The 14,393-nt window shown below is 42.8% G+C and overlaps 1 protein-coding gene across 5 annotated transcripts in view; it reads left to right on the forward strand.

Annotated features, from left to right (window-relative positions):
- Positions 1 to 14,393, forward strand: part of dnajb2 (DnaJ heat shock protein family (Hsp40) member B2) — a 76,278-nt gene that overhangs the window by 20,125 nt on the left and 41,760 nt on the right. For all 5 annotated transcript variants that reach the window (XM_043694299.1, XM_043694300.1, XM_043694301.1 and 2 more), the window contains exons 3-6: positions 4,618 to 4,727; positions 9,195 to 9,248; positions 12,159 to 12,275; positions 14,068 to 14,160. In XM_043694299.1, coding sequence (XP_043550234.1) covers positions 4,618 to 4,727; positions 9,195 to 9,248; positions 12,159 to 12,275; positions 14,068 to 14,160 — 374 coding nt within the window. The remainder of the gene's footprint in view (positions 1 to 4,617; positions 4,728 to 9,194; positions 9,249 to 12,158; positions 12,276 to 14,067; positions 14,161 to 14,393) is intronic.

The raw sequence follows: 14,393 nt of genomic DNA on the forward strand, positions 1-14,393 counted from the left end.
CTGTTCTGACTAGATCGCTCACAATACATCAGAATAGTCACCTCTTACTCTTCAACATTCCAGCAGATACAACCCTAGTCTGTGCAGCCTTTCCTCAAAGAACAACAACCTGCCTATTCCAGATACTGGTCCAGTAAACTTCTGTGAGTTACTGGGAATCCCTGCTCTATCTGCATGGGACATCTGGAATTAGCACTGATCTCTCACGTAGAAAATAGGCCTCTGGTTCAAAATGCTTTCCAGAGTGCAATGAATTTTAAAATGATCACATGACCCAATGAACAAGTTGATATAACAGTAAGTATAACTGTGCAGGGAACATGGAAAAGTCATAGTATCATACAGCATGGAAACAGGCCCTTTGGCCTAACTTGTCCATGCTGACCAGAATACCTGAACTGAACTGGTCCTGTATGCCAATATCTCTGTAAAGCTTTCCTATCCTTATACCTGTCCAAATGCCTTTTAAATGTTGTAATTATACTCGCACCCTCCACTTTTGATAACATCCTCATAAATCTCTTTTTAGTTTAACAACATCCTTCTTATAGCAGGGCGACCAGAATTATATGCAGTACTCCAAATATGCTCTTATCGATATCTTGTACAGCTGTAACATGACATCCTAACCCCTGTACTCCGTGCTCTGACCAATGAAGGCAAGTATGCCAAATGCTGTCTTCACCACCCTGCTGACCTGTGATGTCGAGTCAAACAATCAAGGTGAATCATGGGATCCTTCCAATGCAGGAAGAGGCCTTTTGGCCCGTTGTGTCGACACTGTCCCTGCAAAGAGCGTACGACCCAGGCCCACACCCACAACCTATCCCCATAACCCCACATTACTGTGGTTCGTCGATTTAGGCTGCACATCTCTGGACACTGAGGCAACTTAGCATGGTCAATCCACCTAACCCGAAGGTGGTGGTCAGGAGCATTGTGAGCACTTGAGAACAGATTCATGGTGAGATGGCAGACTGAAAATAAATAAATAGTGAAATTACACATTGGATAATTAGTTTACATCAGTGGACAAGTGTCAGGGCAATCGCACCGGACAGAGGTAGAAACAAATTGCTGAAGAAACCTGATTATGGCAGTGTCTGTGGAGAGAGAAGTGGAGTTAACTTTTTAAGTCCAATCTAGCTTTGGTTTGACAACTGAGACTAGAGCACTTGCTAAAATGATAGAAAATTAGAAATTATGGAAACTCAAAGATACTTGGGGTATCCATGTTCACGGAGCATTAAAATGGCATGAACAGAAAATGCTAAAGTAATGCTGGCCTTTGTATCTGGAGAACTACGGTACAAGAGCTAGAGGTTAAACCACAGCTGAACAAAGCCCTGGTCAGACCGCACTTGGAGGTACTGAGAGGAATTTCTGCGCATCGCAACTAGAGAAGGAACTATTAATGTTGGAGGGACTGTTGTAAATGTACAATTGTGGGGGCTCCAAGATTAAATTATGAGGAGGGTTTACAGAAAATAGAGTTGTCTTCCTTGAAATTTAGGTTATGAGGTGATTTGATCAGAGTTTGCCTGTCTGAAATCTCAAGGAAATAAGGGTCAATCTCCAGGATGCTGACAAGAGCAGAAAAAAAAGGAGAAAAGTCATTAGAGAATCAATGCAGTTGTTTTTAGAAATCATTTGAACTATTATTCATTTTTCTTCTGGGGAGAAGGTAGGAGAATGGGACTGAGAAACATACCAGTCATAATAGAATTGTAGAGCAGACTTGATGGGCCGAATGGCCTAGTTTTGCTCCTGTAGCTTAAGATCTTATAAATGTTGGAGATGGGAGGGGAAGAAAGAGGCCATTTGACTTTGACAGTCAAGAATCATCCAGTTGGGTAATAACAAGTCCTTTCACTTTCCAATTGGACATGGTTAAAAATCTTCGAGAGAAAGTGAGGGCTGCAGATGCTGGGATCAGAGCTGAAAATGTGTTGCTGGAAAAGCGCAGCAGGTCAGGCAGCATCCAAGGAGTAGGAGAATCGACGTTTCGGGCATAAGCCCTTCTTCAAGAAACTGAAGCCCATTCCTGAAGAAGGGCTTATGCCCAAAACGTCGATTCTCCTGTTCCTTGGATGCTGCCTGACCTGCTGCGCTTTTCCAGCAACACATTTTCAGCATGGTTAAAAATCACCAGGTTATAGTCCAACAGGTTTAATTGGAAGCACACTTGCTTTCGGAGCGACGCTCCTTCATCAGGTGATAGTCATTGGACATGAGAAGACATTACATTATGAGGATAGTCCAGCTGCAGCAATATCGGGGGTGAGACTGGTGGAGGTCACATGATGAAACCACCAGAAATACATCCAGTCAGATTTGCTTATCCACCTGCCACCCCATTCCCCTTGAATGAGGCCTCCTGGTATCAACTGCAAAACCGACCAAAGCTGATTTCCACCAGAGCTTCAAATCAAGAGATTTGTTCATATTGCCATGATTTCTGTAACCAGCAGGATTTCTGAAACAGTATTTCTACAGGGTTGGGGTATGAACGTCAGCGAGCTGGAGTATCTGGGCAGGTGCAGTTGAAACTCGTTGGATTTCCCCTTTGACCCAAGGTTCTTTCCAATGCACTAATTTAAAATTATTGAGATTATATCACATGTTTAAACCATTACTGCTTAACAAGCAGCTTGCGGCAGATAAGACAGCAAGTGTAGAAATCTGTTTCATTTCTGCAGATAATAGTCCTTTTAACATGACTTGCAGGTTTATTGCAATTGATGTATTACTAGAAGATGCAAAGCTGAACAGAAAACCCATTGTCTCTTGTAATATTTCCATATGGAGTAAAAGTTAATACCATTCGATAATTAGTCATTTGAGCATTGCTGAAAATGTCATATTTTGCAAAGCACTCATATTGCACTCATCAGGTTAATTTGCAAGCTAGAAGAGGGCACTGCAGATGCTGGAGATTAGAGTCAAGATTAGAGTGGTGCTGGAAAAGCACAGCAGGTCAGGCAGCATCCGAGGAACAGGAAAATTGACGTTTCAGGCAAAACGGAATTCCTGATGAAGGGCTTTTGCTCGAAACGTCGATTTTTCTGCTCCTCGGATGCAGCCTGACCTGCTGTGCTTTTCCAGCACCACTCTAATGTAGACTCTGATCTCCAACATCTGCAGTACCCACCCTCACCTATTACCCACTGATTTGTCAAGTGATGTTTGATTTTGCAAGCAGGTACCAGTTAGCACTTTCCTCTCATGCAGTTTAAATGTTGTTTACTGTTTCCATTAGCATTTCTTGCAGATTGTCCTGATGCATGTTAAAGCTTTGACAAAATGTTGCTGACAAGATGAAACAATAATTATTGGCATACTTGCAGCACTTTATCTTAAACCAATTAATTAATTAATTAGTTTTAAGTTAAACATCCCAAAGAGAAACGTTGTCAAAAGTTGAAAGTAGGTAACATTAGGGTAGACCAAAACCCCAGTGAAAGAAGGATATTTTCAGGACTGAAAGAAAGAGAGAGCATGGCTTAGGAAGGAAATTGCTAATTCCTGTGACTTGAGCAGTTGACTGCACATGGCAATTGTAAAGTGATTAAATTAAGGAATATGTGCAATTGTAGTAGAGCAGAGATTGTGGAGTGTTTTGGGTTGGAGAGGATTACAGGAATAAAAAGGGGCTTTAGCCATGAGAAAATAATGATGAGTTTAAATCAGTGCCTTCCTAGAACCTGAAGTCAGTATAGCTCAATGAACAGGTTGTGGGTTAATGAATGAGACTTGGTTCACTCTTGTTTTCCTACCATTCAGTCCATTTGAGCCTGATTCATGATTCCACTAGATTGGCTAGTTCAGATGCAGGGAGCAGAGTTCTGGATGAGGTCAGTTTTATGGAGTGTGGGAATGATGATAGGGAGGCCATGTGAGTGATGATAGGGTGGCCATGTGAGTGATGATAGGGAGGCCATGTGAGTGTTGATAGGGTGGCCATGTGAGTGATGATAGAGAGGCCATGTGAGTGTTGATAGGGAGGCCATGTGAGTGATGATAGGGAGGCCATGTGAGTGATGATAGGGAGGCCATGTGAGTGTTGAAATAGTAGAATGTAGAGTGATGATAGGGAGGCCATGTGAGTGATGATAGGGAGGCCATGTGAGTGATGATAGGGAGGCCATGTGAGTGATGATAGGGAGGCCATGTGAGTGATGATAGGGAGGCCATGTGAGTGATGATAGGGAGGCCATGTGAGTGATGATAGGGAGGCCATGTGAGTGATGATAGGGAGGCCATGTGAGTGTTGATAGGGAGGCCATGTGAGCGATGATAGGGAGGCCATGTGAGCGATGATAGGGAGGCCATGTGAGTGATGATAGGGAGGCCATGTGAGTGTTGATAGGGAGGCCATGTGAGTGTTGATAGGGAGGCCATGGGAGCGATGATAGGGAGGCCATGTGAGTGTTGATAGGGAGGCCATGTGAGCGATGATAGGGAGGCCATGTGAGTGTTGAAATAGTAGAATGTAGAGGCAAGATAAACCTATACATCCAGATGACATGGCCTTAGCTGAATCGTGTGTGTTACAGGAATGGTGACCCTGCAGAAATTAAAATTTTCTTTTTTCCATCTCTCCTCACATTGTTATAGTTACCGAAAATTGGCACTGCGATGGCACCCGGACAAGAATCCAGATAATAAGGAATATGCAGAACAGAAATTTAAGGAAATTGCAGAGGCATATGAAGTACTATCAGACAGTAAGTGCCCATACCAAATTATTTGTTATGAAGATTAATTTCCTAAGGACTGTTCGGTATAAGAAAGGGGAGATTCATGAGCATGTATTTGTGTTGCCGTTGTGTGTATGTTTGCTGAGCTGAAGTGTTAGTTTGTGAACATACCCACAACAACTGCAGCCAGCACCCGAGCTACAAATCCTTTGTGTCTCATCATCCGTTTGTTACTGTGAGCTCTGGCGGGTTGTGAGAAATACCCTTTTATTAGTACAAACAGAAATTGCTAGAAAAGCTCAGCAGGTCTGGCAGCATCAGTGGAGAGAAAGCAGAGTTAACACTTTGGGTCCAGTGACCCTTCTTCAGAGCTGAAGTTAACATTAACTCTGCTTTCTCTCCACAGATGCTGCCAGACCTACTGAATTTTTCCAACAGTTTCTGATTATGTTTCCGGTTTCCAGTGGTCCTTTGTTCTTTGGCTTTTGTTTCACCCAAATTACATTTATGTAGCTTCCCGTTAGTCCTGTACTATCTCTCTCAAGTGATGACAAAGCACTTTCTTGACAATGGAGTTTCCTGCTAGGCCATTTCAGAAGTCTCGTGCTAGTTTTTTATTACGAATTTTATTTAATTAAATAGAACTTGATTCCCTGAAGCTGCTTTGATGAGGTTAGAACTCATCTGAATTTAACAATCGAGTTGTATTACCACTGTGCTGCCATTTCCAATGTGATGGAACCCTTGTTTAGCCGAAATGTCTTATACCAGATTTCTTTACAAGGATCTGATAGTGAATCGATATTCAACATACTTTTCTGCTCTTTTATTTCCAGTGCTTTCCCTTGTTAATTTTCATGGAATTTCTTAATTACAATATATATCAATGAAGAGACTCAGTGTGGTTCATACTGGAGCACCATATTACACGACAGTCCATCCAACTCCTTCTCACACTGTCACTGTTATCCCTCACCTGCACTACATGTTATTGACTGTATCTCTGTTTGATGTTAATCCAGCTCCCTCACACTGACACAGAGTAACTCTTCGCACTGTGCCCTGTGCTATTGACTGTATCTTTGATATTAATCCAGCTCCCTGACACTGTCATTGAGTTAACCTCCCACTCTCCCAGTGCCCTGTGTAACTAACTGTATCTCTACTGATGTTAATGTAGCTCCCTTGCACTGTCACTGAGTAACCCCTCAACTCCCCCGTGCCTGTGTTATGGACCGCATTTCTGTTGATGTTAATCCAGTTCCTTCATGCTGTCATGCTGTTAAACATATCAAAACAGTTCCTTCAGATATTTAAGAGGGAAGAGTGAACAAAACAAGTATTGGTCTTATAAAATGAGTCTGAGGAATTAATAATGGAGGATAAAGTGATAGCAGTCAAATTGAACAGATATTTTGTGTCGGTCTTCACGAGAGAGGATCCAAGTAGCACCCTGGAAAGAGCTATAAGTCAGGCATTGAAAGGGCTGGAGGAACTCAAATTACAATTACCAGGGAAGTAGTGCTGAGTAAATTGCTGGAACTAGAAGTTGACAAGTCCCCTAGTTCTGATGGATTTCATCCTAGGATCTCAAAAGAACTGTGTTCAATTCTGGTCTCCCAGCTATAGGAAAGATGTTGTGAAACTTGAAAGGGTTCAGAAAAGATTTACAAGGATGTTGCCAGGGTTGGAGGGTTTGAGCTACAGGGAGAGGCTGAATAGGCTGGGGCTGTTTTCCCTGGAGCTGAGAGGTGATCTCATAGCGGTATATAAAATCATCAGGGGCATGAATAGGGAAAATAGTTAAACTTTTTTCCCCTGCAGTGAGGGAGTCCAAAACAAGAGGTCATAGATTTAAGGTGAAAGGGGAAAGATTTAAAAGGGGGCAAAGTTTTCATGCAGAGGATGGTGCGTGTCTGGAATGAGCTGCCAGAGGAAATAATGGAGGTTGGTACAATTCCAACATTTAAAAGGAATCTGAATGGGTATATGACTAGGAAGGGTGTGGAAGGATATGGGCCAAGTGCTGGCAATTGGGACTAGATTAATTTAGGTTATCTGGTTGGCATGGATGAGTTGGACTGAAGGGTCTGTTTCCGTGCTGTACATCTCTATGACTCTGAGTAGCTAGTCAGATGGTTAATACTTCATTTTAAATTTTTCAAAAATCATTAGATTCGGTTACGGTTCCTTTAGATTGGAAAATAGCTATTGTAACTGCTTATTCAAAAGGGAGGGAGGCAGAAAGCAGGAAATTCTGTGTCATTTAGTTTAACATTTGTCTTCGGGGAATGTTAGAACCTATTATGAAAGATGTGATAACAGGGCATTTGATAAGTTTGAGGTAATCGGGTGGAACCAACATGATTTTATTAAAGGAAAATCAGGTTTAGCTAATTTTTTGAGTTCTTGAAAGGGTAACTTGTGTTATAGATAAAGTGGAACCTGTGGCTGTACTGCTCTATTCAGAAGGCATTTGATACGATGCCACATCAAAGGTTATTGAGGAAAATAAAAAACTCATGGTGTAGACAGTCGTGTATTGTCTTGGGTAGAAGCTTGGCTGGCTAACTGGACAAAGTTAAAAATCCCACAACACCAGGGTATAGTCCAACAGGTTTATTTGGAAGTACTAGCTTTCAGAGCACTGCATCTCCTTCAGGTAGTTGTGGAGCAGGACCACAAGACACAGAATTTTTAGCAAAAGATCACAGTTTCATGCAACTGAAATGATATATTGAACAAACCTGGATAGTGGTTAAGTCTTTCTTTTTTTAGAATGGGTTGCAGGTTTTAGTTCATTAACATGTAAAAACCAGAACTTCTGTTAAGTCACCTTCTCAAGATAATGTAAGGTTTTATAACAAGAGGTGAGACCTCAGCTCAGACAATGCATTAAAGGTGTGAGGTTGAAGTCTGTCTGTACCCCAATCTTGAGTTAAACTGGTTCTATTTCCAAAGTGAAATTTACGAAATATTACAGGTATTGAGTGCCGGCAAGTGATGTGCTACAGAGACCTCAACTCATAATTTATATAAATGATTTGGATTAAGGAGCTGAAGGTGTGGTAGTCGAATTTGCTGATGACACGAAGGTAGATAGCAAAGTGAGTTGTGAAGAGCCTACAAAGAGATAAAGATAGGTTAATTGACTGGGCAAAGATCTGGTAAATAGTGTATAATGTGGGAAAATGTGAAATTGTCCATTTGGCAGGAAGAATAAAAAATAGCACATTGTCTTAAATAATGAGAGGTTGCAAAGATCTGAGTGTCCTAGTGCATAACATACAAGGTTAGAATTGCTTTAGAAACTCATCAGGTCCAGCAACATGTGTGGAGACAAAGCAGAGTTAGTGTTTTGAGGCCAGAGAACATCTTCAAGAACATCTCTACAGAAGAGTAACTGGATTCGAAACAATAACACTATTTTTCTTTCCACAGCTGCTGCCAGACCTGCTGAGCTTCTCCAGCAATTTCTGTTTTTCTTTCATATTTCCAGCTATCACAGTTTTTTGTTTTATTTTAGCATCTTATAATGTTGGTTGTTGGTACTGACAATATTTTACTGGTAGATTTGTTACAGCCAATCCTGCTTATTGTAGATTAATGTAAGTTTTGGAAGGATGCCCATATACCAGCGGAAGATGGACTTGCTCTTGATAATCAGTAAACATCTGTTCTGTAGTAATTATTGGATAATTACATAATAGCTACTTGCATCTAAGATATATGATAGCCTCTTGAGACATCAGACTTAACTAAGAGTAAGTACACATCACTACTTCAGATACGTGCTGTTAACACAAACTGAACATTCTGCCAACTTGTAATGTGAGTTACACGCACATCCCTCTGGACTCTGGTTAGCTCCTTACAGGAACAGTCCTTTTTATCCTAATGACGGGAGCACATATCATGATGTTACTTCACCCTTCTTTGTATGCTTACAGCTGCGTACAACAATTACCACTGCATCTCTGTTTCTCCCAACCCATCCCTTCCCTAGACCACAATATCGACATGTTCTTTTTGATAAAAAGGCAATCTGAGAATTCGGAGCAACACAGAGATCCAATATCAAGAACGTTGTGATATTGTAGATTTTGAAGGCGTTTTGATGTCAGCAAACTATCCCCAAAATAAAGTTGCTTGCTCATTCAAAGCAGTGCACAGCATGGAAGAGGGGGATGGTAATGTATTACCTGTTTCTATGTCCCCACTCTCCTGTTTGATCCATTTTACCCAGTTCTGGGAATGTAGAACTTGCTGCCAAGTGAATTAGTTGAGGTGAACAATACAATAGATGCATTTAAGAGGAATCTGGGTGTACCATGATGGAGGGAGGGAGGATGAGAAAGTCATGATGTGAGATTAAGTGGACTGTGGTGTGGTAGGAACAGTCTGGGCTATTTCAGGCTGAATAGCCTGTTTCTGCGCCACAAAATATTAATGTGATATATGCACCACTTAACTTTCTTCACCTTTTGTTTGTAGAAAGCAAACGAGAAGTTTATGACAGGTATGGAAAGGATGGATTAGTTGGATCCGGTAAGAGCATATTACTTGTTTCAAATTATTCATTTCCCTTTTACTATCCACCACCAAGCAGCAGTGCAGTTATTTTAATCTACCTGTTCGGACATGCAGTGACATGAGACTGGGTTAGGTGGGACTTGAATCTTGGACTTTCTGTTCCGGGGGGGCAGGGTCTTCCACTTATAACACGACCTGGGTCTCTGGATTGTTAGTCCAGCGACAATGCGACTGTGTTACAGCTTCCCCTTTCCCAAGAACTATGTATTGTGAGGGATAATAGAAGCTTTTAAGCTCAAAACCAATAGATTTTAATTCCGACTTGAGGGGTTTAAGATTAGTATTTGCCAGAAGTAGTAGGTGAGGGCACTAAATGAATATTTTGTGTCAGTATTCACCAAACAGAAGGAATCAGGAGAGGATGACCTCACAGAAGGAAGTGTCAAATTTTTAAGCCAAGTTGCAATTTAGAAAGAAGAGGCGTTGTGCATCTTAAAACATATTAGTATAGAAACACAGAAAATAGGCGCAGGAGTAGGCTATTTGGCCCTTCGGGCCTGCACCACCATTCAATACAATCTCAGTATCCTATTCCCGCTTTCTCTCCATAACTCCTTGATCCCTTTAGTCGCAAGGGCCACATCCAGCTCCCTCTTGAATAGATCTAGTGAACTGGCTCCAGCAGCTTCTTATGGGAGAGAATTCCACAGGTTCCCAACTCTGAGTGAAGAAATTCTTCCTGATTTCAGTCCTGAATGGCTCACCCTTATTCTTAGGCTGTGACCCCCTTGTTCTGGATATTCCCAATATTGGGAACATCTAGCCAGTCCAGTCCCATCAGAATTTTATATGTCTTTATGAGATTCCCCCTCATTCTTCTAAATTCCAGTGAATACAAGTGCAGTCCATCCTGTCTTTCTTCATACGCCATTCTGTGAATCATTGGTGAACCATCGCTGCCTTCCCACAATAGCAAGAATGTCCTTCCTTGGGATAGGTGATGAAAACTGCACACAGTACTCAAGATCTGGCCTCAACCAAGAGCCTGTATAACTGCAACAAGACATCCTTAATCCAATTCTCAAATCCTCTCTCTATGAAGGAGAGCATGCCATTAGCATTAAGGTAGATAAGTCACCGGGTCCTGATGGGATCTATCCCAGAATATTGAGGGAGACGAGAACAAATTGCTGGAGCATTGGCAGACATCTTAGCATCCTCTTTGGCCACAGGTGAGGTCCTAGAGGACTGGGGAACAGCCAATACTGTCCTATTGTTTAAGAAGGGTAACAGGAATAATCCAGGAAACTTCAGGCCTGTAGCCTCGGTAGTGGTAGGGAAATTATTGGAAAACATTCTCAGGGATAAGATCCATACACATTCAGAAGCAAATTGACTTAGTAACAATAGACAGCACGGTTTTGTGCAGGGGAGGTCGTGTCTCACTAACTTGATGAAGTTTTTTGAGGGGGTGACAAAGATGATTGAGGAAAAAGTGGTTGATGTTATTGACATGGACTTCAGTAAAGCCTTTGACAAGGTCCCTTATGGCAGACTGGTACATAAGGGGAAGTCACATGGTATCAGGGTGAGCTGGCAAGATGGATACAGAACTGGCTTAATCACAGGAGACAGAGGGATGCTTTTTGGAATGGAGGGTTGTGATTAGTGGTGTTCCTCAGGGATCAGTGCTGGGACCTCTGCTATTCCTGATCTACAAAAATGATTTGCAAGAAAACATAGCTGATCTAATTAGTAAGATTGGTGGAGTTGTAGATAGTGAGGAGGATTGTCAGAGGATACGGCAGAATATAGATCAGTTGGAGGCATGGGCAGAAAAATGGCAGATGGAGTTTAATCCGGGCAAATATGAGGTGATGCATTTTGAAAGATCAAGTACAGATGGAAATTATACAGTAAATGGCAGAACCCTGAGGAGTATTGATATGCAGAGGGATCTGGGTGTGCAGGCCCACAGATCACTGAAGAGGGCAGCGCAGGTAGATAAGGGGATCAAAAAGGTCTATGGCATGCTGACCTTCATTGGAAGGGGCATTGAGTATAAGGATAGACTAGTTATGCTGCAGTTTCATAGAACTTTAGTGAGGCCACACTTGGAATATTGTGTACAGTTCTGGTCACTACACAACCAGAAGGATGTGGATGCTTTGGGGAGGGTACACAAAAGGTTTACCAGGATGTTGCCTGGCATGGGGAGATTTTAGCGATGAAGAAAGCTTGGATAGACTGGGTTTGTTTTCACTGGAACATAGGAGATTGAGGGGCCGACCTGTTAGAAGTTTAAAAGATTGAGAGTGTCAAGGATCGAGTGAAAAGTATGAGGGTTTTCCCAGGGTGGAGGGGTCAATTACTAGGGATCACAGGTTCAAGGTGCGGGAGGGGGGATGTTTAAAGGAGATGTGCGTGGCAAGTTTTTCACACAAAAGGTGGTGACTGCCTGGAACACGCTGCCAGAGGAGGGGGTGGAAGCAGACACAGTAGCAGCATTCAAGAAACACCTGGACAAATACATGAGTAGGAGGGGAATAGAGGGATATGGATCCTGTAAGTGAAGACAGTTTTAGTATGGAAGGGCAAAATGTGTCAGCGCAGGCTTGGAGGGCCGAAGTGTGCTGTTGTGTTCTTGTTCTATTTGATAGGGTAGAATTTAATTAATTTGCCCAGGGAGTCCAAACCAAAAGGGTTCCAGTATCAGCATTCTCTCATGATCTAAACAATGTTCCGTAAAAGTCTGATGTGACCCTTTTGCTTATGAGCTTTAACTTTCAAGAAATGGACACTGCTTTTTGGTTTGTTTTTATTAAGTAGCTTTATTAGCTTGCTCGCTACATTTAGTACACGTGTGTTTTAACATACATATTGCAGTTTTTGACTTGAATATTTTAATGTTTTTATTTCTAACAGGTGGCAGAGGTCCCACGATGAATACAGAGTTCCCAGGCTTTATGTTTTCATTCCGAAGCCCTGATGAAGTATTCAGGGAATTCTTCGGTGGGCGAGATCCTTTTGCAGAGCTGTTTGGTGAGGATGCACTGCTTTTGTCTTCCTGCTTTGCCTTATTCCTCAACACGTACACCTCAAAGTTCACTGTGTGATTTGTCAGCCAACCCCCACAGGATCCCAAGCGACCCCCACTGTGGGATGTAACACAGCAGATTGGGTAGAAGTTGTTCCCTTTTGTAAAAGTAACCAGAACGAGAGGGCACGGATTTAAGCGTGCAAACAAATCAAGGGTGATGTGAGAAATCCTTTTTCGCTAGCGAGTAGTTAGGGCCTGGAATGCACTGCCTGAAAACGTGGAGAGGGCAGGTTCAACTGAGGCATCCATGAGGGGGCATTGGATGGTTATTTGGATCATTATGATGTGCAGGCCTACAGGGAAAAGACATGAGACTGGCACTGGGTAAGACGACCTGACTAGTTAATAGAGCTGGTGCAGATACAATGGGCCATTGTAGCCCACTGTATTAATTCTGAGGATCTGACATTCTATAACTAGTCCAAGGACGAACTTCAGTTCAATCACAACTCTGCTACTTCTCGACCATTCGTCTGCTCTAGTCTCCCTGCTATAGGAACGATGCTGTTAAACTTGAAGGGACTCAAAACAGATTTACAAGGATGTTGCTGGGTTGGAGGATTGAGCCAAAGGGAGAGGCTGGATAGGCTGGGGCGTTCTTTCTAAGGTGTGTTGAAGGCTGAGAGGTGACAGTATAGAGGGTTACAAAATCATGAGAAACATGGATAGGGTGAATAGCCTAGGTCTTTTCCTTGGGATGGGCTAGTCCACAACTAGAAGGCATAGGTTTAGGGTGAGAGGGGAAAAATTTAAAAAGAACCTGAGGGGCAACTTTTTCCACACAGAGGGTGGTACATGAATGCAATGAGCTGCCAGAAGGAGTGGTGGAGGCTGGTACAATCACAACATTTAAAAGGCATCTGGATGGGTATATGATAGGAAGGGTTTAGAGGGATATGGTCCAAATGCTGGCAAATGGGTCTGGATTTGGTTAGCGCAGACGAGTTGGACTGAAGGGTCTGTTTCCGTGCTGTATGACCATATGACCTCCTGTGCTTGCTGGCCCATGTTTGAGATGTTGCCAAACCAGGAAACAGTTTTAAAGTTCTCATCCTCATGCTTAAGTCCCTTCGTGGCCTTGTTCATACCCCTTTCCTACTGTAACTGCCCACAGTCCTCCAAAACCTCTGTGCTCCTTGTGTTATAGAGCCACGAGAGAGGATTTTCAGACCATCAAGATTACATTGACCTATCTCTGACTAATCCCACGTTCAACCCACTGGCCATCATTTTAAAGGTTCTGTGGTTTCCTGCCTCAATTACTCTCCTAGGCAGTGCATTCCAGACTCCCATCACTCTGTGGGTGAACACGGTTTCCTCAAATCCCCTTTAAGCCTCCTACCGTTCACCTTAGAATTAAGCCCTGTTATTACTGACCCTTCAACGAAGGCGAGCAGCTGTTTCCTATGCACCCTGAACGTGCCCTTCATAATCTTTCCACCTCTGTCAGGCCCTCTATCGGGTTTCTGTGCACCAAAGGCAACAATCCTAACCCAGCATGTTCATCGCTGAAATGTTCCATCCCAGGCAACCTCCTGGTGAATCTCCTTTGCACCCCCTCCATTGCAATCCTATCCTTCCCATAGGGTAGTGACCAGTACTGTCATTAGGCTAAGAGATATCAGTGAGTATTCACATCAGTGCAAATGCCTCTTTATTTGTAAGGATCATTTATTGGTATCATATTAAAAAAATTGATAACTGATTATTTTCTCCCTATTATTCCATGTGCAGAAGACTTTGGTCCATTTTCCGAAGTGGGAGGGATCGACCACAGTAGAAGGCTACCTGGATCGTTCTTTTCATTCTCTATTCCCACGGGATCAGGTATGTTAGAAGCCGGGATAGCGGGATATCTTGTGCGGTAAACCATAAGGTGGAATCTAACGCCTCCTAGGGGCAGGTGGGGAGAGAATGTGGCCGGTGTTCCTGGTGTCTGCCTGTCCCTGTCGCTATTTCCCCTGTGGCCAGGAGAGGTGTTTGTGTAATTGTATAGGGAATCACTGTGGGCGCTGGTGTAGGGAATCTCTGTGGGCGATAGTGCAGGGAATCTCTGTGGG

Source organism: Chiloscyllium plagiosum, chromosome 7, assembly GCF_004010195.1.
Source record: "Chiloscyllium plagiosum isolate BGI_BamShark_2017 chromosome 7, ASM401019v2, whole genome shotgun sequence".
NCBI lineage: Eukaryota > Metazoa > Chordata > Chondrichthyes > Orectolobiformes > Hemiscylliidae > Chiloscyllium > Chiloscyllium plagiosum.